At 41.7% G+C, this 27,791-nt stretch overlaps 1 protein-coding gene across 1 annotated transcript; it reads left to right on the plus strand.

Annotated features, from left to right (window-relative positions):
• The first annotated feature begins 514 nt into the window (after positions 1-514).
• Positions 515-27,652, plus strand: rtn1a (reticulon 1a). Its single transcript, XM_042500535.2, has 9 exons — positions 515-982; positions 12,621-13,337; positions 14,756-15,442; positions 24,316-24,523; positions 24,615-24,753; positions 24,993-25,062; positions 25,468-25,514; positions 25,606-25,664; positions 26,791-27,652. Exons 1-9 carry the CDS (start codon positions 760-762, stop codon positions 26,831-26,833), a joined length of 2,193 nt encoding a protein of 730 aa, XP_042356469.2. The 5' UTR covers positions 515-759; the 3' UTR covers positions 26,834-27,652.
• The last annotated feature ends 139 nt before the right edge of the window (positions 27,653-27,791 follow it).

The raw sequence follows: 27,791 nt of genomic DNA on the forward strand, positions 1-27,791 counted from the left end.
TAAACCCCTGTGGGCCAATACTTGTCTCATTTTTATTATACATGTCTCATTCTCATTTGTAAATATCTTTATTGACCACTGAATGTACTATTCTCAAAACTGTTACTAAAAACTAGACACAAAAGCTACCAGATGAGGGCGCCACACTGCAAGGTACATTTTCACAAAACCATAAAACACAATTCTCTTTATTTTTAGAAAGACTTTTGTATAATATAACACTTAAAAACTGCGATTTTTTTTTTTTTTTTGTAATCATCTGCAGTTAGTAGGCTATTATCGAGCTGGATATTCCTCTGTCTGTCCTCTGGACCATGCGTCTAATTTCACTGACTTCTCTGTAGAGTCACTGCAGCCTGTTTCACCACACCAAGCATGCACTGTCATTCACCCCGTCAATGTCAAACACTTGACTTCATTATCACGCCGAAAATGCCGCTCGTGTTTGACTCTGCCCCAAATAAAGTGCCAACCCCTAGCCTCGCGGACACCATGACGTCACCGCTGGAGCAGTGAACTAAAACAATCAACCTCACTCCTCTCCTCTTGCTCCCCGACCGACCGACCGACCGACCGCACCGCCTCCTCTGTGGCGTCTACAAACCCTGGGCTCGAGTTGACAGACGTCAGCCAGGAGCTGCATTGTTGTGTGTTGTTGTCTCCCATCCTCGCGTGAATCATTTACAGTACCAGCCGGCAGAGAAGAGGAACAAGAAGCCGTGTAGCTAGTGTACCTTGTGTCCTATAACAGGAAAAAGCATGTCTGCTCAGCCCGGTGAGGAGCTAGGCTCGGAGGGGAAGTGGTTTGGGGATGATTATGAGAGAAACGGCCTGTTTGGGAACACATCGACCCGGTTCGACGAGCTACGTGAGGATTTTAAGCCGAGAGGCGGCGACGTGTCGGCCGACCTGGATCAACAATTTCATCCTTTCCAGGAGGACGGGAAAAGGCCTCCCGTTGCTATGGAAACTGCATCTACAGGTAAAGCGGGCAGTTAAGTCTCCCGATTTACCAATTCATGGTATTTCAGCCACATTTGGGTTCAATTTGGCCATCTTTTGACAGACACATGCCGGCATTTGAGTAAATACAGCGCGAGAGAGACGCAGCAGAGTCCATTTGTCACAGATTTAGCGTTACGGCAGGCGGCCTGGCTTTAAAACTTCTGGGATTCAAAACACAAAACAAAAATGCAAGCGAGTAACTTCCATAGCATGATAGTAAGTCAACTGTGACTAGTGCTGCAGAAGGGAATAATATTAGGCATCCTCAAAAGTAAATCCATGCAAACTTGGTGAGTGCTTTAGCTTATGATAGCTATAAAACGTCTATTATGAGCCATTGTTTTCCCCACACTCACACACAGCTCTTTAGTTGATGATGATGCAGCATGCATTAACAAATAGCCCGTTGAACTTTAAATGGCCTGTAGCTCCACATACAGGCCTAAAATATCTGCAGTTTTAATGTAACTGTAATATATATATATATATATATATATAGTTTTCCCCCAAATATTTACATGATCCTGTATTTCAAGATGAAAGGAAAATCATATTAATATTACAAGAATAAACTGTAAAAACTCAGGTATTTTTTATGACAAAAGTACTTGTACTTTCTGTAATTTCAGAAGAAAACAAATACAAAGAAATCCGGTCAATAATATGTTAAATAAATGTATAATTGCAAGAAAATATATGAAGAAAAATAAGAAATATTTTGGCATTTTACATAACTTAACCACTACTTTACATACAACACCCACTTCAAACCTGAGCAAATGGGTTTAATATCTTTGAAAAAAAAGGGAGGGACAGAAGCAATGACCATCTTGACAAGGAAACAACCTCAAAATTGACAATAGTTGTTAAGTTGACAAAAAACAAAACAAAAAGTGTGCCGGGGGAAGGGTAAAAGTTCACAAAACTATACTCATATTTTCCATAATTCTATATTCAAAATTATAGTAAAGGGAAAAAAATCCTTTTTTGTGTAATTGGTTTTTTTGGTGCTTATTTTCAGGTTATTTTCTTTTAACTCTATTTATTTTTATTTATTTATTATTATTATATTTATTATTTATTATTTTTTTATACAAATTTCTTTCTAATTTTTGAGCCTTGTGTATGAGTTAAGTTCCTCATTGCCTTATCCCCATGTTTTTGAAAGAAATAAAACCAATTACCTTAAAGGGTTAACTGAAAAAACACAGGTATTAACTATCCTGTGAGACAGTTAACAGGGTTTGACTATACTATTTGTACAACTAGATTTTAAGATTTAATTAATGGTAAAATAGTGCTTTAAATGTTGGAAAAACTGTCAAACAATAGAGTTCCATTTTTAAAATGCGTCTTTCCTTTTACATGACACCTAAATTATACATAAACTACCTATTTCTACATTTCCCAATGCACAGAAAAAGGTATTACAGTGCATCTGTGCAACATGTTGGGTGCACATTCCTAAAGATAAACAGATCACTGCCTCACTTTCATAGCCACTGACTGGGTGAAAAATGATGAAATCCATAGCTGTAGATTTGGGGGGGAATGCAGGGGGCATGCTCCCCTCAATATTTTAGAACATGTGCCTTTGTCTGCCCAAATAAAAACATGAAAGTAGCAGATAATGTTGACAAAATTAAATCCATTTACACCATAAACTGATGCAGAAAAGGCTCATATTGGTGCATAAAAAATCCCCAGAACGCAGGAAATTAAGTACCCTCCATTTCATGTGTCGCCCTCAATGTTGAAACAAAAACAACACCTCTGATTAAATCCTACAGTTTATCAACTTGACCATAAGGGTTTGTCTTGTAACAAGTAGCATGCATGATGACAGGAATTCTACATTCCTGTTTTGGTGCTGTTGATAATGATGTAGATATGTTATTGGATGCTGGAGGTATGTTTTTAGTGGGAACATCATGCAGACCTCAGTTCTAAGTCCGTCACTCTTCTCAGCACAGCTCGACTCATGCTGCTATTTTTAATCCTCAAGGAACAGGCCTCACTATTCGCTTGGCTAGCAAAACTAGAGCCCTGTACTTTCATTCACGAATTCACTGAAAAATTCATGAGTTGATGTTTAAAAAAAAAAAGGCTGCCTAGTTTCCTCTCTTTGCTGCTGAGGCCTTTCTCATTTGACTGGCTGCTGATGGTCAAAAAAAAGACAAGAGCAATATTGAATGCATAAATTAGACTTGAATCCTTTGAGGGACTGAATTTAGTATAAACTGAAAGTGTTGCTTTTGGAAAAAAGTCAAAACAGAAGCTAAAAAAGATCCTTTTCAAGCACACTGACTGTAAAATATATGTTAAGTAATGAACTGACTTGTCGATGTTTGGCCTTGCTTTCGAGAAAAAGAAAACAAAGCACATGCTCTTTCAATGAAAGTATGCCAGACAAGCTTCTTGTGTAGGTGCACACACACACACACACACACACACACACACACACACACACACACACACACACACACACACACAGAGGATGTTTTGATTTGTAAAAATGGAAAGAATAGCCATCTCTCATTGCTGTGGCTCCCGCTGAGCCGTGTTCACACCAGCGAAATAATCCACTCTGTCACTTAGGTTCTTGGTGGGAACAGCGCAGATCTCATCACATCTAGTAGGGCAGACTGGACATTTTCCTCATGACCAGACATGTTATAGTCTGCTCTAATCGTCAACGACGTTCACTCTCAAACACCTCCTTTGTAACAAACTTTCCTTCTCTGCTCTGCTCATGGATAATCGTAAAATTACATTTCTAGTTTTGGGAACTTAAAGGTCCAGTGTGTAAAATTTAGTGGCATATGTCAGCGAGGATTTAAGATTGCAACCAGCTAAAACTGCTCCCGGTTAGAATTCCTTCAGTGGTCATTGTTCAGGAAGTTTTTACCAGGAGACAAATTATCCACAAAGGTCTCTTCCTCTGCACAGCAGACAAACCAGGTGATTTAAACCAAGAAAAACTCAGAATAAAGCAGCCTGGGTCTTTGAATCTGTCCAGTCAACTGAGTTTGAGCTGACTGATTCTGGTCTGGCGTTGTGACATGAAAACAACCGTTTCTCAGTTGAAACAAAACCAGTGAGCGCTGTGGGGGTGACTAACAATTAACCGCGATTAATTAAGCGCCATGGGCAGGAGTAACGGCGTTATCATTCTGTTGTCAAGAGTTTTCAAGAGGTGCCAGCGGGCTGAGCCATGGCTAAAGGTGAGCCGTTATTATGCAGTTAGTGTTTTTCCATCACACAGCACGGCAGGTAAAAGCTGTTTACCTGTTGGAGGTGAGCTGTTTGGCAAAGCATCAGGGTGAGTGAAAAAAGATTCAGGTGGATAGTGATTGGTTAGGGTAAACTGAATCACCCTCACCCACAGAAATCTGTTAGAGTGGACGCGATGTCAGACTGAAGATGGAAATGAACTGTAACAAGTTGACAGTGTTGTCTGATGTCAGGCAACAGTTTCACATTACAAATCAGTGTTTCTTCTTTGATGTTCAGCTCGTCAGAGACTAGTCCAGCATCTGTTAATATGTGCTCACCTTTTTTCAATTGTAACCTGAAATCCAGACATTCGGGAGGTTTGTTTTACCCAGAGCCGAATTAACCACAGAGGTCTGCTCCTCTCCAAAACAGACAGATCCTGTGATTTAAAGTGGTAAAAACACTGAATAAAGCAGTTTCACGTTTAAAATAAGTGTTTTTCCAGTGCTGTTTGGCTCATCACGGAGGGACTGCTAACTATGGAGGCTGAAATGAAAACACAAACCGTCCTATCTAGAGCCAGTGTTTTGTTTGTCTGCTCTGGGCTACTGCAGAAACATGACGATGCAACATGAAGATCTCCATGGAAAGAAGTCGCTCCATATGTAGACATAGATGGCTCATTCTATGGTAAAAAAACAACAAAAACACAACAATTATTACTTTCAGGTGACTATACGCTGCAGAAAAAATACTTTTATATTATATTCTATTTCTGCCAATATGTCCCCCTACACAGTGGCCCTTTAAAGATTACTGAGGGCAGAAAAGAAGTTTGGCCTTTGAACAGTCTGAACTGTGAAATAGTATCTCTTGAAGATGTCTAGAATTGCCTCCCTAGGTAATTGATCCATGCCTGTCCTAAATCTTGTTCACAACAGTGATCTACCCGCAGGACGCTGATAATGCTGATTTCGGCTGCATCGAATTACCACAGGACAGAGACTTATAGCCTGAGATCACAGCCAGTATCGCCTCTTTTATCCTAAAAAGCTTCCCATTCTGGGAGGGTTTCATGAGAAAGAAAGTTGTGAAAGAATTTGCAGCATCACGACGACATCCAAGTGTGCTGTGAAAATCCCACAGCTTGTTTTTAGCACATGGTGCGTCTAATAGCCTCCCTTGCTGTCTGGCACAAAAGAAAACAACTAAGTGCATATTGTACACAAGCAATTGCTTTGACATCCTTTTTTCCCAACAAGCTCTTTGTAACTCCTCATAGTGCATTATAATGGTTACTTCATCACATCTTGACAAAGTGCATCAGTCATGAGAAACGTTCTCCGACAGTCCAGTCCCTGATAGGTGGATTAGACCCAAGTCTTTCTCCATTTCAGCGTATCGTCAGTGGCAAGGATGAGACAGCATAATGTCTGGCTGGGTCCTTTCCATATCTGTCAGATAGAGAAAGCACTTAGTGGACTCGGCTGGACTGCATAAGCCAGCGCGGTGCATTTGTGCCTTTAGCTCCTGTTCCCAGGGGGCCGAGCAGTGCTAGGTCTTTTAAGACCAGATGATAAAGATGCAAGATAATACAGGAGTGGAAGAGGAGGAGGAGGAGGGAGGAGCAGCTTAATGGCAAAGAGAGCCAAGGCTGTGATGAGGAGGACGATAGTTCAAATGGCCAGACTGTGAGGGAAAAACAGGAAATACAAAGTACCCTGTTTTCCTTCACCTTTAATCCAGTATCTGACTGACAGAAGCACTTCGATGTCAGTGGTCAGCAGAGGAGCAACTCCCAGGTGGGAGCTAGTGTCTGCATGTACTTCTGTGTTGTTAACCCTTTATAATCTGGGCAATGTGGTTTGATTTCTTTAAAAAAAAACATGGGGAGAATGCATCTAACAAGACATGGCCCAAAAATGTGCAATATATTAGTAAAACTGTTACAAATGATTGAAAATAAGTAAAATAAATAAATACAAAATTAGAAAAAGTAAAATACAAACAAAAAAATGACCATGGAAAGTGCTAAAAATCTATGTATTCATTTTATACATTTTATGTTTTTTTCCTGTAACATAGTTTTAAATATAAAATTATTATAATTACAAATATAGTTTTCTGGACATTTTTCCTGTTTTTGTATCTTCCCTTTGTTTTAAAAACTACTTTTTAAGTAATTTTCTTGTCACCTTTGACTAATTTCTTGCAATTTGTGGGACATATTTTGCCAAGTTGGTCATTGCCTTTTTTACCCAAAAAATTAAATACAAATGAAAGGGTGCACAATACATTAATGCGTCTGTTTTCTCTATGATTTTGAGTGCTCATCCTGTGTGTTATCACCAGGTTTGCAATCTCATTTATCTTCATCTGTCTCCAGGACCAATTAGCTAATGCTGAGTTATAAAAGGACGGATAAAAGCGTGAAAGACCCTGCTCAAAAAAGCTCCACTGCAGGGGACAATAACAAAGCTTTACTGCTATCATCATATCAATAAATCATCATTTCTGATGTCTTCTGATCCCCTGTGTTTACCCTGTAAACAATTAAAAGCTAGTATGTGAAATATGATGCTATATTTACGATCTCACTGCCTCTGTCCAGCTCTCTCGCCTGTGGGCACAGAGTAATCCCCGAGCAGAGTATTGCAAAACTGCTCATGGGATTAGAGCTATTATCAGCAGAGATGCTTTTAACAGTGTTAGTCCGTCTAATTTTTTTTGTGTTGGTTTTTGTAGCCTATGCTAGCCCGCCTCCCTGCCCGTGTCTGTACTCTTTAACACCAAGCTCTGCCAGCACCATGAAAGTACAATGCCAATCCAAAGTCACACTGAATTGACAGCTTTGACCCAAAGCAGACAGCTCGCAGACACTCTGTCTGGATCCTCCCACATCCTCTTCATTCATCCATAAAGCTCTTTCCAAGCTAGAAAAATACAAATCAATATAGTGGGAGACAGGTACTGTACATACCACGGCTTCAGAATCAGAATGGGGGCAGATTAGCTTTTATTTAAACTGTCTCTACATTGATTTAACGTTGACAAAGGCTGCTGGAACAACATTTGTACTGTGTGGCCTTCAGTGATTTTTTTTAGCAATAGTAGATACACTGATGTTTCTCAGAGTAATTGTGGGGCCTCATTGTTTTGGATCAATGCAGCTCAGGGCAGTTGAATCCCTCAGCACAGCTGTTCTCCTATCGACCCCTGCTGCAAGTAGTTTTGTTGTGCCTCAGCTCTTAGTAAAGACTGTCCCTGTGCTCTCCATTATCCTCTTCTTTAAGTGGAAGACTTAGTGACTAGTATTCGTGTATTTGTACAGCCATGGATATTGTAATCAATACATTATGATAACAAACGTCATAACCAAAGCTTTAAAAGCCAGAGTCCATTAATAGTCTGAAAGGTGCTTCAGTTCAACTGTAACAAGTGTCGGAGAGTTACTAATTACATGTAATTAAAGGTTCAGTGTGTCGAATTTAGAGGCAGCTATTGGCAGAAATGTTTTCTTTAATTTATAATCATCTGAAAAATATAAGTTGTTATGTTTTTTATTACCTTATTACTTTACCTAAGGAGCCGTTTATATTTACACACAGAGTGGCTCCTCTTCCACAGAGTCTGTAATGTTATTCCTGCAGCAGCTCGGAGCAGACAAACCAAATACTGGCTCTAGATAGGTCAGTTCACATTGGCCATTGTAGTTCTCCTACAAGCTTGGCAAACAAGAGACATGTTAAGAAGGCATGAGCAGTATCACGCTATCACAGTATACCAGGGTTTTTAGAAATTCCGACAGTGGGATTTTAAATACCGTCAAAAATACAGACCCTCATCTTTCTATTAACTTCCCACTGGAGAGGCCGTGTTGAGGATCTTTTGCATGCAGTGCACATCATGTGCCCCGGAGGTTACGCCCAGGCCACACTGCATGTGTGAGCAGTGTGTGTTCACATTGGCAGCGTTTGTTGCTACAGCGCTGCTGCAGTGCTGCCTACGGTTATAACTGCTGTATTATCACATTTAACAGTACAAACTCCATTCATTTATGAAGTTTGTCTACTGTGCTGCGGCTGTGCAGCATGGCAAAATAAAAAGCTGCAGGTCATGCAACACAGAAGTCTTAGTTTTAGTAAAAGACAGAAACATGAACTCAGAAAGTGTATGAATCTCGCTCTCTATTTATATTACCTTTTGTTGATAACTTGTGAGTGTATGAAAACAGGGGTGGGTAGTAGCGCCACACACTGGTCATATACCTAGTGAAATTCCAGAAAGGTATGGCGGTATGAATTTATAGATACTGCCCAAGCCTAATGTCATGTTCTGCGACTTCACTGAAATTCAACAATATTTTCCTTCTGAGATCCAAAAAGTGCTCAGGCATTGCTGCACAGTGTGAAGCTTCTTTACCAGCAGTGAAAATGCTGTCAACATTACTTGATATCAAACCATTTATTATACTTTTAACAGTGTAACTAGTAACCTGTAACCTATTATATTTCAAAGTAACTTTGCCAATACTAACTTACAAAAAGTAAGTAAGGGACTTGATACAGGACTCTGCCACTCTCCATAAACATATTACTTCTGTATGAAATATGTTATTTCAAAAAACATATTTATGTCAACATTATAAAATACATTTTACACCAAATTACAGGTAGAAGAAAATAAATATTACCAGGAAAACCTATAGTTTGTGCTGGGAAAAGATGTTTTTTTTCTCATCTCCTAGACTTTCTTAAAGTAATATAAGTGGCTAATTTAATTATTTTATAATAACTAACTGAATACTATAATAAAGTAACTGATGGCCATGTTTCCAAAATCATCTTCTGTTTTTTTTTAAAAATCTTTTGAAATAAAGTATTGTGCACTTCCCTGTAAAAAGATCAATTTATGCCTAAAATTTTAAAGCCACAGCATATTATTCAACGTCAAGGCGCAGATGGCTCTGAAAGAAGAGCACATTAAGTATCTTGATGGATTGCTTTTCACGAGGTCATGGAGTGAAAGAGAAGTCCTGAAAGGTAACACCACAGTCGAGAGGGTCAGGGACAGAGTAATGGAGTCATTACACTGCAGTAAGTTAACAGATATTTAGAAATAAAGTTAAACTACATATGAGATTAAAGGAGAACTAGACACATTTTCAAAATTCATACATTATTCCTCTGGTCTAAGACAGTCCAAAAAATATTAGTAAACATGAACAACTCCAAACAACCAAATTTTAAAAGCTAGAATGCTAAAACTAGCTAAAAATTGTAATAAAGTTTGACATTTGGGGCTGCTCCATAGACAATGAATTGGGTAAGCCATTATAGGCTGAATACCAATATTAAAAATTCTGGGTAGAAAACCCCAACGTAACGTACATGAAAAGAGAGCGTTGTTTTGTCACCTTTCATTGATGTTTTTGCAATCGGCGGGACATTGTATGCCAAGTTGGCTCGTTGCCCTTTCTCGTGTGTGTTTTTTTTTGAAGACCAAACCAATTTTTCCACGTATCAAATGTTTAAATACTTGTGAAAGGTCTCTGAATGCAGCACAAGAAAACTGATGTTGATCCAGGTTTCAAAAGGTTAATGATGCTGTGTGCATGGACCGACAGAGAATATTACACTGAAATTCAGCAGCATCTCTTCTGCCTTTGCAGAGGACTGCAACACAATGTTCTCGACACTAGCAAACAACTGTTTGCGAGTGATATTTGGATCGATTTTAAATTCCATTTGCTATCACATTAGTTTTTTTTTTATTCCATACTGGAAAAACTGCAGTGGATCAGTAAGTGTCTTCAAGGGAGTAAACCCTGCTGTGCATGGGGTCCCACATGCAGCTCAGTAAACCCTTTAATTTGAGAGTGGTAATATATTCATTTTGCAACTCCGGCTCCTTTGATATCGCCTGTGCTCACACGTTTTTGTCTGCAGCCTGATAATGAGGAGCCCATGCCTCGGTGTAGCTCACATTGTCAGGCTGCATTAGTTTCGGAACCGCACTGGCTGCACAGAGGACAACAAAAGGACTGCCCCTTCACAGCACATCCACCGGGACTTATTTAACTGCACCATCCCTTCAGTGACATGATTATGTTGTGTGGCTACAGTGTGAGCTGAGAATTCCTCTGTTGTCAGGTCCAATCCCATCTGAGCGCAGCAAAGCATTTGTTTCAGCCTTGTGGGGTTTGTTTCCTGCAGTGTCTGGGTGCTACGACATATCAGCAGATTCAAAATACCCTCGATCTCACCACACTAACTTTGTCAAGTATCTGCTCAGAGTGGCTGCCCTCATGGCAGTTAAAGACGAACACCAGCCTCGTTCTCTGTACATGTGCCTTACGCAACTGCTGGTGAGTTTATCTGTGTTGTTTCGTAGAATGGGTTAATAAAGCGAGAGGGGGCGTGTTGCCTACAGTCAACAGGATTACTGGCAGCTCGCAGCTCCGCACATCACCTCTTTTCACAGTTTGTAGTGGCCCTAAGTGCTTCCCACATCTGCACACTATGTATTTATACAGTGAATCAGAGAGTGTAAGATTATGATGGTGTTGCCAGGGCGATGGCTGATGGGATCTATACGACAGTAGTACGCAAAGAGGATTATACACTGGTTCGTTTTAGCAGTACATCAAGGGCATTCATGTCGCTGAACTGGATCAACAGCTGTGCTGCTCAGATCCACAGGCAGTTCAGATCTACAAGAAATTATTAGATACAAAATAATCTAAAGCTCAGGCGCCTGCTTTGCTTTCTCCTTCATGCCCCTCCATGTCCCAGCATGGGTGTGTAGTGTTTGTACCATTGTACTGCGGTATGATGTATTGTTAATGACTGAGGGAGCAGCAGTAGGAAGGGCAGCAGAAGGGAAGGGTGGTGGGGCTTTTTAGAGGAAGCGAAGGGAGGGACGGGACGTCCTGACCTGTTGGGTCTTCTGTCAGTCAGTCTGCATCCTCCAGAGCTAACCCTAAGGCTGCTATTTTAAATCTTCCCCCCTCATCCAGCCCAGCAGCTGGACCCAACCTATTTATAGCACCGCCGCTGCCCTGGGAGAAACAGGGCTAGAGAGCAGGAGGAGGAGCTCAGTATGTGGAAGTACAAACTCCAACTTGTACACAGAGCAAAACAAATACTAGCATCAGATGTGTGGTGGTGTGTAGTGTGTGAGTACTATGTTTGTGCTTGTGTATTTGTGTATGTACATAAGGCATTGCGTGTTTGTAAGCGGAGTTGCAAGATTAAGTCAACAAATCTGACTTCTTGACCTTGACTTCTGACTAAATGATTTGAAATAACATCCCTATCAAGTCCGCCTCTTCCTGTTTTGCAAGTCATCTGTAATATGAGCATCCTTATCGTTTCCCTGCAGCACTGCAACAAATTATTCTGTGAGATGTTGAGTGATATTTTACAGCAGAGCACACACAAATTCATAGCTAACATCTGTCGCTTTGTAATTCCTAATAGTGGCTGAAAACACCGTCAGCATGACAATTGTATTACTGTAATTAGTGTTAATTCAGTTATTGGTGTGTGTTAAATATCACGGCTAGCATGCTGTGTTTAAAATTATTACTTTACACATATATCATGGAAGAGTTTTGTCAACCTGGTTTAGCTTCATTACAACTTTGGAGAGAGTAGCATGCACCTAACAGTATATTGTTCATATGTGTGGGTTTGTTTTGATGACACTAATTTGTTGGGGGTCATAGGTATAGATTTCAGGGGGATATATCCCATTCTATATTTTGAGAGTGTGCATTTGCCCTTCCAATAATAAGTATTATCATCAGTAGCAGAGGACTTTAATTTTGACTAAATTGAAGACATTTACACCATAGACTGATGCAGAAAAGGCAAAAATTAGTGTATAAAAATTCACCAGAATGCGAGAAATTAAGTGTTTGATGCTCAAAAAATGTTCTGGTAGAGAACTCCCAAACCCAGTTTAATATGTGTTTCCTCCAATGTTAAGACACAACGTACGCCCTTGGGGGAGGTGCAGGATTAGTGATTACAGAGCAGAGATGTGACTAGAGAAAGCCTTGTGCCTGCATGATTTAGAACAGACTCTGGTTGTGGCACTGTGGTTTTCGGGGTCTGAACAATCCCCCTTTGTCCCTCGCTGGGTACAAGTACCCTCTGTTACTGCTGCCTCACTGATCTCTACAGACAAGCGCTCAGTCTGACTGTGCAGTGCCACAGCCCTTCTCCCTGGCAGCAGCGCCAGCTGAAGCGTCACGTTGTTTAACTGGATGTTTTCATTAATCAGACATCTCAGGCACAAGCTGATTTGATTTGATCGTGACACAGAGACTGCTGTCATTCTTGTGTGTAACATCACTGAGTCTCAGTTCTCTCTCTTCCTGTCAATCTCGGCAGATGACTCCATGTCTGGCCTGTTTAGGAAGCCTATGAATGACGATGGTGATGTCTACACTTCCCTGATGTCAAATCAGAGCTTCACATCAGGTCGAGAGGCCTCCTACCTTTCGGACGACCTGAAACCATCCAAGCCCTCCTCTGGCTCCTCTGCCCTGGATGACTTCTCCAGCGACAACTACAGCTTCAGCTCAAGCACCAAGATGACTTCTGACCTGGCTGATGACATGCCAAAATCTCTGTTTGGCACAGATAAGACAGAATCCTACAACTACATGGACATCAGCCACGGGGATGAGCGCCGTGACCAGCACAGCCTGGTGGACACAGGCACCACTGGTGGTGACTCACTGGGCAGCTACATGGATAAAAACCCCGGGAAAGATGAGGATGATGAGGAGGAAGAGGAAAACCTCGGTCCAGCACTGGGCTCACACTCTTTCCCCTATGTGGAGGAGCCATCTGATGAAGAGCTGTCAGACTACCGCTCCTACAGAAACCTGGGTGGCACTCCACAGACGGCCAGCCCGGTGAAGATCACCCTGACCGAATCCCAGCCTCCAGCCGCCAAAGCTGAGCCGCAGCAACAACCCCCTCCAGTCAGTGTGTCTGACCGTGAAAACGTCCTCAGTGTGGGCTTGCAGGGGGTTCCCACCGTGACGCTATCAGAGCCAGAGGACGACAGCCCAGCTTCCACTCCCAACGCTTCACCAACACGTAGGCACAGCACACACACACACACACACACATATGCAAACACACCTGTCGCTTGGTCAGATATAGAAGTTGGTGATGTAGATAAAATTACGCATCATGGTATATATGGGATTTCATATTGAGATATAGGGCTGCACGATATGAGGAAAATGTGTGAAATGTGTTCTCAATTCTACAGTGCTGCTGCTTTCAATATATAATATAATAATATAATCTAATATACATAACAATCATATGGAAGTGAATAAAATATCTGACCAATCAAATAACTTCATAAAGTCAGAAAATGGGCTTGGTTACAGCATTTATACAACAATAACTATCCAAAGTTTGTTAACATTAGCCAATATTAGCCACCATAAGCCACTAGTCATATTAGAGCAAGTAAAATGTAAAAAACTGAATAGAGAAAAGTAATCATTTGATTTGTACAAGCAAGATTGAATTGTTTCTTCTTTCAAAAGCTACATAGGTTGGCTTTTAATGAATACTTCATTCACAAAATGATTGTGTGTATATCAAATACTCACCCTGTTTTACCTTGAGCTCTGGAAGAGAACAAAGAATCTGTACACAAAGAAACTTCTTGCTGAGCTGGGGGACCGTGTTTAACAACAGCAAAACTGTATCATAGCATCCATTTTCACATTTACACACAACTCATGCAGTATAATCTAACTCTCATTTATCCAGTCATGTTCAGTATTTCTCAAACAGACAGCTCTGTCTGACAGGGAACTGAACTGAAACTGAAACTTGTCAATGGTCTCTTCAAAGCCAGACTCTGTTAACAAAAACAATACTTTTAGCTCGCTGGACACAGGAGCTGCTGGTCTATCACTGCCTAACCCTCATCAGTTTGTTTCTGTGTGTTATTGTATGACTTCAGTGTTTTAAAGGGTAAGATTAACCAAAGTCACACAATAATACAAACAAACTACTACTCCAGGCAGCATTAGACCAGCTGCTTCTGTGTTCAGCGAGGTAAAATGACAATTTTTGTAAATTGAGTCTGGCCTTCAAGAGAGTATAGGCACACTCACTTTAAGTTAAATTTTAATAGTAAGGTTTTCATGAAAATACATGTGTTTGGGAAGTACTGAGCAAGCAACTGGGCAAATGAGTTGTGAGACAGTTTGTAAATGGATGTTATGTTATAGTGTTGTTAAATGTTGACCCTTATGACTTCAATTCATCAAGAATTTCTAGATTTTTGAATTGTTTGTTCACCATCGAGGCATGCATGCAAAACAAAGTTTCCGACAAAAAATTAAACGTAACACAGGTTGAGTAAATGGTGTACAAATGATCATTTTGTGGGTGAGGTATTCCTTTAAGTTATATGCGCTGATAATATACGCTTGTAATGTGAATAAGGACTTAAATGCCCACTTTTCTTTGCATTTCTTTGTGAACAGAAAAAGAATTCCCTTCCCATGACATGTTCAAAGCTGATGCAGTGAAGCCTGCAGCGTCCAAAAGCAGTCCAAGCACAAAGGCGGGCAGCAGGGAGCATGATGGCAGCAGCGCGGAGTCTGGAGACTCAGAGATCGAGCTGGTGTCTGAGGAGCCTCCAAAGGCCACTAGCAACCCATTTGCCCAGCCGCCTAAAAGCACAGGCACTTTCAGCCAGCCTAACAACCCCTTTGACAATCCCCCAGTTGCCAAGGGTGGTTTCGGCCTAGCAGGCAACCATGCTCCACCCACAGCCTACAGCATTCTGAGGGAGGAGAGAGAGGCAGAGCTTGACAGTGATCTCTTCATTGAGTCTGCATCTGAAGAGAGCCCAAAGAGAGAGCAGGGCTTCAGTGGCCCCAAACAGGGAGTCAGCCCTCCCTCTCCCCTGGTTCCCAGCGCTGTCCCTCCCCGCAGTACGGCTGAGACGGTGCCAGCTGAACCCTTGATCGCAGAAAAGGTCAAGACTCCTGCTAAAACAGAGGAGGATCGCCCCACCAAACCCAAGCCACCCACTGCTGCCGTGCCCCCAGAGGTGCGATCAGAGAGGCCCCACCTGGACGACATGCACAAGCACACCAGTGAGGGAAAAGGAGACCTGGGAAAGTCTGCTGCCTCGATCATCCTGCAGGGCTTCGATAAACAAAAAGGTCAGTCCTAACAAATCTTCTCTTTTGCCCAGAATGTGGTGTTTTCTAAAGGATAAAATTTTCTATGATTAAAAAAATACACATCGTTGCTGCCTCTTTGAGGAAGTATTTCACAAAACATGTCTGTAATCTTTTCACTGTTGCAGAGGTTTCACCTTGGCTTATAAACTGCTATCTTGAGTACTGGCTTTCCAGAAATAGTGCTGTCAGCTTGTGGAACAGGTAGAGTCGTGTGTGCTGATGTGACTTCATGCCCGGATGACGCTTTATCGCATGTGCATTTATGTTCAAAGCCTTCCCCATCACATCGAGGGATAAAAACGGTTTGAAAACCACTGATAGTTTTTTTCGAATGAAATCACTAACGCTGTTATTGTGTTTGTTTACCTCTGGGTAGATACCTGCATGGTGTGCTTTGACATTGTTTTTGTTGACAAGGCCGGGAGAGTAAACAGGATGGGATGTTCCACTGCTGAGTGTGTTTTCTGCTGGGAGGGTGGGAAGAGTTGTGCTTTCCTGAGGTCTGCTTCCCCCTGGTGGAACATGTGAGAGAGAAAAAAGCAGCGTGAGGATGCACTGATTCAGTTATGACAATGCATTATGACTGACGCTCAGCAGCCACACTGTTAAACTGTAGACATCATTTTCAGTGGAAACAGCACAAATATTTGCAGATGCTGAGAGAAAAGAAATCTCTGCATCATGATAGCATCTGGCTCCTTACATCACTCTGCGATTAGAAAATTTAGACATGCCAGTTGCAGTCAGCAGGAGTTAAAGCTGTCTAAGCTGCACATTTGGGGTTGGCATTCGGTTTTTTGACGTCTATACGCTGTTCTCTTTATCCTTGTAAACAGTGGGTTTACATAATCATATGATGTCAAAACTGGGGCACTCCTCCTACTTCCTCTTGAATTTCACACTTAAAAGCAAAAACAATTTTTTTTAAAACATCTTAACCAAAGTGTTTTTTCTGAAACTCGCAACTTCTGATACAGCCTGGTAAAAACTGAGTCAGTCACAAATTTCAATATAATGTTTTGAGCTGCTGTGATTAAATAAATAAAAGAGTCCATCCTTGTTTGTTTATGGACTGTAAGAAGGTTCTGGAAATACTGAAAAAAGCAGGTCACATGTGTTTTTTTCTTCGCCACAAGGGGGCGCAGTTCACCTTTGTTGCTCAGTTGAAGACCAGCAGATATTATGGTGCACTTCCACGCCAGTTGCCATAGCAACAGTGATGGGGGAGCATTCAGTCTGGTCCAGGGAAATCTTTTTTTTCTGTGGTTGGTATTGGCATCGAAGCCTGTCAAGGCTGCAGTGAGCAGAAGGTGTGAGGTGTGGCAGTCTGCAGGGGGGAGGATGGGGGGGGACAGGACTAATGGCTTTCATTGGATTGAAAAATGACGTACACTGGAAAGGACTTGTTTTCCACTCAGTGCTGACAACACCATGACAGTGCTGTTTCTTTTGCACTAACTTTTCAAACATGGCGTTTTCAGTCCTTTTACAGGCCAATTTCTATCAGAAATATATTTGAGCGAGGAAATCATAAACGCATTCTCAGGGCACCAAACAAGGAGCATTGTACTGTAAAGCACAGTGTCTCTCTCGTCATGAATTTTTTAAATATAAGCACTTTGCCTCTTCAATTATCAGTGAGTCATCATAGTGGAAACAGCTATTTGAAACTCTGGCTACAGCCTTAAATATTGTTCTGTGCAAATAAAGAACAACAGACCTGGATGTTTGCCATATTTTTCCTTAGCAACATCAATATCAAATCCGGCCATTTTTCCAGCTTAAGGAAACATTGCCACAGCACCCTGTCTGGTGTACAACATGACATCAGACTGTTAAAACGACTCTTTAGGTTGCACAGAATGTAGCATTAAATGTTACACTGAAGCTACAAGGGAAGCCAGAGCGGCATGCTTGAAATTATATGACAATGCTTTGGTGTCTCATCAAAGCGTATGTGGGATAACCCTCCCACTGCTTGTACCCCTCTTTCACCATTGTGTTGTGATGCTCTGTTCAGGCTTTTATTGTGAAAGCTACTGTACTTTCCCTTTCAAGAAAAAAAGGTTAAGTCTCAGTCATCACCACCCACCCTCTTACCCCCCAAGGCTCTTAATCATTGCATGGATGGTTTGCTGCAGCAGCAACTGTGGTGTGGTGTTTACAATTTGACCCCCCCTCCCCCTCAGTACTCACACACACACACACACACACACACACACACACACACACACACACACACACACACACACACAGACATACACATACGCACTTTCCCCGCTCCTTGTGTTCTAGCCAGCGCTGCTCCACAGCATCAGTCTGTGAGCTCTGCGAGCCGGCAGCACCTTGGAAACCTTTCCTCCCTCCCTCCCTTCCTCCCTCTCAGCCTATCTCCCGCATCCTTTTTTTGACCATTCATGCCTTTCTGGGATGAGTGAGTGAGTCGGTGCTACTGAAGAGAGAGACAAAGAAGAAAACGGAGACCACAAAGAGAAAGAGAGACAGAGAACAGGGACATTACTGATCACCAGCATGCAGGCCACTGCAGACGTGAAGAAGGAAAGCTCCTGGAGCGGCTGGAAGGGCCAGGGTACTGATGTGTTTACTGTGATTTGCCCATTGGTCTGCCTGTGTTTTGTGGCTGTCAGATGCACTGTTATCTCTGCATGTAGGTTAAATATTCACGACAGTGTAGGTGCGCATTCTTCTGTGCTTTGCATGTGTACATTTGTCTGCTTTTGTCGAGTGTTGGGGGATCAAACGGCAGTGTTTACCTGCGCCTCCTTTCATACGGACACGCCCTAATGACAGATCCTTTCTGCTGCATGTGTGCGTCCGATTAAAGAAAAAAAAAAACACAAGAGGAGAGGGGGCGAGTGATGCTGGTGGGTGTTTTGTAAAATAAGTGTACGCACACCGGTGTGCTGGGAGCCATCTGTTTTGGGTGCATGTTAATGTGGATGCTAGTGTTGTGGACTAAGGCGTGTCAGTGTCATTACCCTCCCCACTTTGCAACCGTGCAGGGGAGCTGGTTTTATATGGCGTATGATCTGTTTTTTTGTGTAACGAGGTAGTCAGAGTATCCGGACGGCACTGACAAGACTGTCTCCATGGTAACCAGGGCACACCCATCATGATTACATCAGCCCTATCTCCTCGGCTGCCATGGCACCTTGCAGAGACTGGGCCAGAGAGGAGCATCCTCCGTCTGTCTGTTTCCATAGCATGGAGGGCTAGTAGAGGGGGCCAAGAGAGAAAATGGCGTCACTTCGTCTACACTGATTGCGATTTATTATGTTCCATCTTTTTAGGTTTAGCTCAGCAGTGTAAATGCAAAACATGGGCTGCTTATTGTACTCTGACACAGAACAACACAATCACAGTCACTGATTGTGGATGTGCAGCTCTGTAAAAATAACCTTGATAACAAACTTTCATTTCTCATTATTCTACTGAGTCATTATCCATTTAATTTGACCGAGACTGTAAAATGATAGCCTATGATGGGATCTGTCGACAACATTAAGAACGCATCAAATTAAGCTGATACAGTTAGCAGAGCAGAGAGAAACTGAGCAGATTTGTTTTCTGCAGCTGAATGTTTGCACATCACCTTGAAGCTGTAGGCATTTTTATGTTTAGTCATTCTCGGTGCACATGCACAGTCCTGACTCACTGCCACCAAGCTACTCACGAATCATAAAACAGTGATGCAGACATATCAAAAACTGAGTCATGCAGGATATATTCGAAGGGGACAATATGTCACACAGCAGCCAATAAGTTTTACAATGCTCAAAACTAAAGATCTCTACTTTGTTCACTTAATTAGTGTTTTATCGAGCAGTTACCCTTAACCATCTTAAATATATATATATATATATATATATATATATATAAAACCACACAGATAACATGATGAGAAGAAGAGATGTTTTGCAGCTAAATACATGATCATCAAACAAACCTAGTGACTACAATGTTTTGCATTGAGGAAGACACCAGTTTAATTTGCTGGTTGTTTCAAATCATCCCAGAGGAAATAAAAATTCAAAATAAGATCTCTCCTTTGTCCAGCCTATTTCTCGCAGACAAACGTCACTGAGCTCAGTGTAACATCAATATGAAATTTTGGCCATTTTCTTCTCTCACTGCAGTAATCTTTGTGATAACAAATAAAACAAATACTTGTGATAACTTGAGTAACAGTGAGATCCAAAGGAGAACTTGAACAAGTCTCAACTTTGTATTTTATCTGTTTTCAGATACCTCTGAGAAGCCTATGGGCACAGCAAAAGAACTCCTGCTGATTTGTTATTTTGCTTCTTATTTCTCCTAAAAGGGGGAGGGGGGTATGGGGGTACACAAGAAACAGATCTGACTTTAAAAATCTCCAAGTAAGAAGTTGATTCATATCCCAGAGACAAAGAAAAGGCTGTTAGGAGCAACAAAAAAATCCTCTGTGATTATTTGATCATGTGGCAGAAGTTTGTCTTTGACAACTCCGGGATAGTTCAGAAAGGCATAGGTCAGATTTTCTGACATAACTGATTGATGCTTAAATGTATTCTATACAGGATTGTCGGTTACAGTTTCTAAATGTGCTTAAATTATTAAATCTTAGTTAATATATTGAAGTGTCGGTATTTATGGTAATCCTATTCTTAAACCAAGTCGTCTCATTGAGATCAGGATTTTTTTCTAATAGAGACCTCTAACCAAAAAACACAAAACAAAATAAACCCCTAACAAACATGTAATGTTTAAAAGTATACTACGCAGGATTGTCAGTTGCTGGTTATAAACACACGTGCCAGCAAAAGTGAAAGTAAAAGCCAACTCCAGATTCACTCTTGTTTGACATTTCCCCTTGCCATATTTGTGGTTATTTTTCTGCACTGTGTATCTTGAATACCTGCTGCTTACAGCCTGGCACCTGGTTTTCACCTTTTTATAAAGCCGCAACATAACCAGAACGCTGTGGGTGTTCATGGCCATTAACATCCAGAAAACAGCAAATTAAGCAGAAAATAAGAAAATACAAGCTAAATACAGGCTTAAGAAGTAAATAAGAAAAATACAGGCTGTGCCTGTTGGACAGGCTGAGGGCAGAGCTTCTGCAGAAAAATACACTGCCATGCACTTTTAGTGGGTCGTAACTGATGACTGAGGGAGATTACTTCTGTATAGGTCTATTTTTTTTTTTTTAATGAAAATCCGGCAAAGTATATCTTTAAATCATTCAAATATATAATGTATAGAGAGGTCAGAGAAGAATACAGCTTTAGAAATACACTAAAGGTGTTTGGAGGGTTGAAACTTTTTTTAGTGTAGTTTTGTTTTCAAATGTGTTGGTTAACAGGCACCATTTGTTCATTTCTGACAACCTGCTTGATCAATGAGATAGCACCAAGTGAGCACCAACAACTGTCTATTCATTAATATTAAGTAACTAACTCATTCCTATTTATATGAAAAACTATCACTCTGATAATAAATTTGATATTAGTAAAGTCACTATTTAATCTAAACGAATCATCCTGAAGTTCAAGTTCGAGTCTCAGGTTGGGAATATTGGCCGTAGAAGTCCCTTTGCATGTTTGCTCACTCTGGATGATGGCTTGTTTGAGGCCACAAGGATGTCTTCAGTGATTTAATGAGGTCAGGCTAAACTAGTTTCACTACAGAAAAGGGGGAGGGGGAATCATATTATTGTCACTGGTGTTAATCATTTGCTCTGTTTTTTTGCTCACTGTATGTGTTGAATGGCAGAGGCAAGAGTCATGTCAACAAACAGCTTGGCATGTGTACTTTCTCTGTGCTCTGGTTCAACATCCTGCAAGTTTCACATCTCAAACTGGTTTCATTTCTTGCCAAAACATGGGGAGAAGGCAACAAGCAATTTCACCAGATGTGGCCCAAAAATTAGTAAGAAATTAGTAAAAGTGACAATAAAATTACCTGACAGGGAAAAAAAGGTTAAAAAAAAAAAATCCAGACAAACCCCAAAACCCAACAAGAAATGTAAAAAAAAGCTGTAAACTGGAGGAAAAAAAAATTTTGTTTTGTAACACGTAATTAAAATAATTATGAATATAGTTTAGTTATAGTTTATAGTCATTTTTCCTATTTTTTATTTTTTTATTTCAATAATCAAATGTAAACAATTTTTAGTGCCACCCCAACTGTCAGCTTGTGTAAACAAGCTGCACCAGACAACTGAGCATTTTTATTCTTTTAAACAGAAATCAAATTGGTAAAAGTCTAAGCTTGCAATGTGACTCTATCAGTCAACAATCTTTATGTCGTAAATACACATCAGCTCTCTCATTTTCTTGAAAAAGGCTTGACAACTAACTGGCCTCGTGTTAAACCTGCCATTGTCCTTTTGTGCTCCACAATAAAGGGAGAGGCTGTCTTCATGAGTCGGGGTTGTACAGACACATTATGTGCTGCTGATTCCCCAGATTCGGAGCAAATGAATCTCTCTCTGTTCCCAAAGGGAGGCTCTCTCCCCTCCCTCCCTGTCTCTTCCACTTTCGGCCCCTCCCTTCCTCCTTCTCCATCTCTTGGTGAGTGGTAGAGAGAAAATGGAGCATGGTAACTATGGTAACTGCATCAGGCAGGTGCTCAGCACCGAAGCATTTTAATAGAGGGGTAGATTATGGCTACAGTCTGTGCGGTTTATTAGCGTGCGATGTTGACGGCCTTATCCGTAGCTACTGAAGTCACATGATGCACATAAAGTGGACTCTGGTTTCATTTTCCATTTTGATTCTTTTATTTTAGTCGCTGCTTGGCAGACTTCATCACGTGTCAGTAGGGCTGCGCTTAAAAGCCTCAGCATAAAAGAGCTCGCATAGAGAGTGTTTGTATGTGTGTGTTAGTGTGTGTGTGCTGGATTGCAATGTGATTCTTTGGCAACCGCACCCCACAGACCCCCCCCCCCAGTCCCCCTGCGCAGGCGGATGCTGATTTGCTGGTGTGGCTGTGGCCCCTCCCCTCCTGTGCAGGGGGGACTCCCCCTTCATTGCTCTCCTTTTGTCCGTGGATAAAGCAGCTGCCTCTTTCCCTGTTCAGCCATGGGAGCCGCAGGTCAGTACACGCTTCTACTGCACTAGCTAAAGCTTTTTTCAGTCTGCGTGCAGTCTGTGCTGCACATCACAAGGCGCAGTCGCTGTCGCCGGTCAACACCTGTCTCTAGCAGAGCTGTCTGTTGCTGATGTGTGTTGTTACAACTGCTGTATGTGCTACCTGTGCCTGTCTGTGTGTGTGTGTGTGAGCATCTCCATGCAAATCAGCAGCCACATGGACAGTTTGTCAGTTGTGGCAGCAACAATGGCTTCTGTGGGGAGTGGTGCATGTCCAGAAGAGAAGGCACATGGATCCCAATGTTTCTGAATGAGTGCTGTCTTTGATTTGATAGTGTGGGCGGGGGGGGGCAGATAGGTATTGTAAGTCACCACTGTTAACTGATAAGAAAAGACAGATTACACATCTCATTTTCATGTATAGGAGCGTTAGTGTGTGCATAGCAGAGATTCACTTAATCACAATGTCGGTTCTTCTGCCACCTGGGGTTAGCCTGCCTTTTTGGCATCCACAGATGCCTTTTAGTGGAGAGTAAAGATGGCCGTCATCACTATGCTGCTCACAGCTCCACGGCTAAAATTAGAGCAGGCAGGCAGGCGGACAGCTCAGAGAGGAAGAGTAAGACACCCAAGAGACCTCAGCCGTGATTCTCTCTTCTTCACAGGCACAAAAGTTTGCATTAACATGACGATTTTGCTTGACATGAAGGATTTCCAGGTGTCTGTACAAACAACTGTAACCCCTGGTAAGACTGTTAGACATGCAGTGGTGGAGGTGAAACAAGCAGTTCTCATGGAAACAGGCCCGTGTTTCCAGCCGACACAGACGACTGCCAGAGGAGGACCATGTCGGCTGTAATGGTACACTGGGCTAATCCTCCTCATCACTTCTCTCTCTCATCTTTGCTAGTGGCTTTGGATTTCAGGCCCCACCACCCAAAGAAGTGTGAGCAAGAAAATGTTAGAATAAAAGGAAAATGGTGCAGCAGGACGCACAGAGTGCCTGCAGGCATGCTGTATATTTAAACTGCTTGTTCCTTTATAAGTTTAGAGGAATCGTGATGTTTCACTGCATTGATGACACACCGCATTGAAGCATTGTCATCACTGACCACAGATCTGCTTGTCTGGCCAGGTCACATTGAACCTTTATCTATGAGCTGCTGATAGTGCTTCTATTTCTGCTACTGCCTTCACCGAACTATAGGTCAATCATTAATTCTGAGAGCAGAAGGTGCAGGTGTGCCTTCAGTGTCACACAGGTCCCTCTGCCTGCTTTGCATGTATGTTTGTATACGTATGAGAGCAGACCAGGTGCCACTGGCGATAAGTACACGTCAGATGTAAATGTGAAGTCCCACCTTTCTGGAGTGTGGCAACACAGACTCAGGGACTTGCTCGACAAGTTAGAGTCAGCTATTATCTTCTTCAAAGGTCGCTCTATATATAGGAGTAAAGAAACCGAACTGACAAATCGTCACCACCTCGCAGCTCACTCTCACCTAATGAAAAGCTAGGTTAGGAAGCTGGGTTAAAACAGGATCACGTGACAACTGAGGATCTCTGAGGACGCTGGGTTGTGAACAGCTTCTAGATATTTGACCCAAATGTGTGGTGTGTAGCGTGCTGCAGTGGCCTAATCCACTTTGAAATGGATACGTCTATGGATGCCCAGGCCTGCATGTCACAGAGTGAGAGGTCAGGTCATGGCTGTGTCTGGGTCCTAACCCTGTTTGTCCTTGTTCTATCCTTCCCTCGCAGCGATCGACCTGCTCTACTGGAGGAATGTGAAGCAGTCAGGGGCCGTGTTCAGCAGCGTGCTTCTGCTCCTCTTCTCCCTGACCCAGTTCAGTGTGGTCAGTGTTGGAGCCTACTTAGCCCTAGCAGCCCTCTCTGCCACCATCAGCTTCAGGATCTACAAGTCTGTGCTACAGGCCGTGCAGAAGACCGATGAGGGACATCCTTTCAAGTGAGTAAAAGAGATTTCTGACGGTTTATGGATCTCATTAAAACGTACACAGTAATAAGGTCTATACTTCTGACCCTGTTTTTGTCCACAGAGCCTACCTGGAGATCGAAATTGCTCTATCCCAGGACCAGATTAGCAAATATGCCGACAAAATCCTGCTGTACACCAACACCTGTATGAAGGAGCTCCGCAGGCTCTTCCTCGTACAAGATCTGGTTGACTCCTTGAAGGTTTGTTTCAAACTCACTTGTTTGCCTTTAAGCATCACTAGCAAAGGATGACAGTATCTGTCAGTTTCTTTAAACTGCACCACCTTCAGGTACAGTATAAGATCACATCTCCCTCTTGGGGCCACTAGCGGGGCTTTTTGACACGTGTCATAAAGCTAAGAACTAAGGCGCCAAAATATTTGTATTTACTGTCAGACGTGAAGTTTACAAAGATTAAAACGTGCCTGTGTGTGTTTCAGTTTGCCGTTTTGATGTGGCTGCTGACCTACGTGGGCGCTCTCTTCAACGGCCTGACGCTGCTCATCCTAGGTGAGGTCATCCCAACTCACTACATGTCCCATTCAACACTTTCCAAGCACTGCTGCTGACTCACACATGCTCAGTTTTTGGGTGTCAGAAGTTCAATAATCTTCAGAGGACTCAATGAACAGAATAAACACAACAAAGCTACATTATATCAAATGTGTCATTAATGAGAAATGCAGCGTGTCCTTATCACTATGCCAGAATCCAATTCATTTATTTGGCATGTTTACTTTACTGTCGTGCATGTACAGTACCTGTTTACTTTTCCAGTTTACCTTAGATAAGTGTCGGGGTGTGCTGACGACCCTGCTGACACAAGAGTGTTCCTGTTTGAGCAAATTCCCACTGTAGGTCAGAATACTTTAACATTAACCATCCCTTTCCCATCCCCTTTGCGTGCCTTCACAGCTGTGGTCTCCATGTTCACCATGCCTGTGGTCTATGAGAAACATCAGGTACGACTTTGAGCATCACAATAACTCCGTCAACCCTGGTTTAGACAAGGTTATCTGATATTTACAACTGTCATTTTCCTTCTGTTTTCAGGCACAGATTGATCAGTACGTGGGACTAATACGGACCCAGGTCAACTCTGTGGTGGGGAAGTGAGTATTTGCCACACAGAATTTTTGTTCAAAGTTCATGTGCGATATATAAACAAATATAGCTGTAAGCACCAAGCCAAACAAGTACAGTACTTAATGGTGTAGTGATCATCGATGTAGGTTACCAAGGAGGAAGTGGGTAACTCCCCTATACATTCTAATGTTTTCTGAAAGATAGATGGATATACCGCCTATACCTGTGCATACCCTCAATTACACCACAGACAAAAAAAGAAAGTGAAAAGTCTAGAGCAAACAATTTCAAGAGCAGAACATGCTGTTCCTTGATAACACTGCAGCTTCCAGGTACTTGTGAGTACGCAGGGTTTTGCTAAAAAGAGCATTTGTGCTCAGCAAACCTTACAATCTGCAAGTTTATAAATATCATGCATTACAAATCATTAAATAGTCATAAATTCTAATCTGTGAGATCTAAATTTATACAGAAATTTTATCTAGGGGCGCCCAGTAGCTCAACTGATAGACCAGGCCCCCCATTTACAAAGGATCAACTGCAGGTTTGATTCCAACCTGAGTGTCCATATCTTTAAAGTTATACATCTTAAAACCAAAACTGAACCTAATACTGTCTTTTTACTTGGATTTAACCTGTTAACAAATTAACTTAATTCACTCTAATAACCATATTCCTACATAAGACCAACCTCTGCATGTATACTGTGTACCTACCTTTACACCAAACTGCAATGCTTGGGTACAAAAAGATGATTTGTCCAAAAATCTGACTTCAATTTAATGCTTCTCAGACTATTAAGTCTGTTTAGGACAAATTAAAAAAGGCTGCACATGTTAACAGGTTGCATGGAGTTAAATATGGATCAGCTGCTCCGTTTAACTGACTTTAACAGACTGGTGTATATTTACAAATTATGTGTATTGGTTTTTTAAGGATTAATAGATGCCAAAATGTCCGCCTGCAGTATTTTGGACCAACCACTATCAATTTGCCAATTTTAGTAAAACCTGACGGTCAGTTCTATGGACTGCCATAAAAAGAGAGTATGAAAACAGCGGGAGGTTTAACATAAAGTAGAATAAGCACAACTTAATCTAAAATAAATACCTTGTTGGACACGTGGTGTTAAGGCCTGTTTTCTGTGTACAGGATCCAAGCGAAGATCCCCGGGGCCAAGAGGAAGGAGGAGTAGACCTGTCTGTCTCACCATGAAGCTGACAGTCCAGTCCAGCTCAGAGTCAGGCAGCTCACTCACTGTTGAAGAGCCTGGTCGTCATCTGTGGGGCATAGTGCTATGTCATCTTGGTATTCTCTAAAAGCATCCACTGGAGAAACCGTCACCCTGTCTATAGCAGTCTACACACTAACACACACAGTCACACGTACATAATCCTGTTTCTAGGTAGACAAGTACACAACCTAAGAAAACAAAAAAAGAAACTGACTTTTTTTGTGTTGCTTATTATTAAAGTGCATGAAGTCGAGCCTTGGGTAAATAATATTTGATATCTTTTGTGCAGTTTTTAAATCACGCTACATTTTTGCTTTGCAGTGCTTACCACAAACTGTATGGTTCGGCACAAAAAAGCTAAATGCCCACAGACGTGCTCTGCTGCCAGTGTTAAATACTGCTTCATGTTTCTGAGTTAGCAGACAGGGCTTCTCTCAGTATATGTCCATATATATACATAGCAAAAATGATTTCCTTTTGGTGTTTCCAAGCACAACATAATTTAACAATATGCGTCTTAGATGTGGTAATTGTAGGGTTTTGCTTTTGTATAACCATAAGGAACAATACACACGCTCATGTTTAAGGTACTGTTGTACAACTACTATGAAGACAAGGAGTATCTGGTGATATTTAGCTTGTTTGAATAACTGTCCAACTTTGTACTATGTTCAACTATACTCTGTAGTTCTTTAGACCCTGGACTCTTTAACTATTTGCACTTACACTATGTATTTAATTACAAGAATAAGAAAAATAAATGTACCTTGATGTATAACATCTCTTCAGCCACTTGACTGACCAATTCATATTCTTAAGGCGACTTCAGGTTGGGTGAAGATGAGCTTGTGTGTGACACCATGGCTAAGTTTGACGTGATAACATCTTGGATGGGAGACCTGGAATGAAGAGCTATAAA

Source organism: Plectropomus leopardus, chromosome 14 (assembly GCF_026936395.1).
Source record: "Plectropomus leopardus strain MGB_pleo_1.0 chromosome 14, ASM2693639v1, whole genome shotgun sequence".
In the NCBI taxonomy this organism is placed as follows: domain Eukaryota; kingdom Metazoa; phylum Chordata; class Actinopteri; order Perciformes; family Serranidae; genus Plectropomus; species Plectropomus leopardus.

What these genes read in the sequence shown, in the direction of transcription:
- rtn1a (XM_042500535.2), top strand. Translation starts at nt 760, where the DNA reads ATGTCTGCTCAGCCCGGTGAGGAGCTAGGCTCGGAGGGGAAGTGGTTT. An exon ending in TATGGAAACTGCATCTACAG is followed by an intron (nt 983 to 12,620) that starts GTAAAGCGGGCA and finishes CAATCTCGGCAG; the next exon opens with ATGACTCCATGTCTGGCCTG. An exon ending in GTCAACTCTGTGGTGGGGAA is followed by an intron (nt 25,665 to 26,790) that starts GTGAGTATTTGC and finishes TTCTGTGTACAG; the next exon opens with GATCCAAGCGAAGATCCCCG.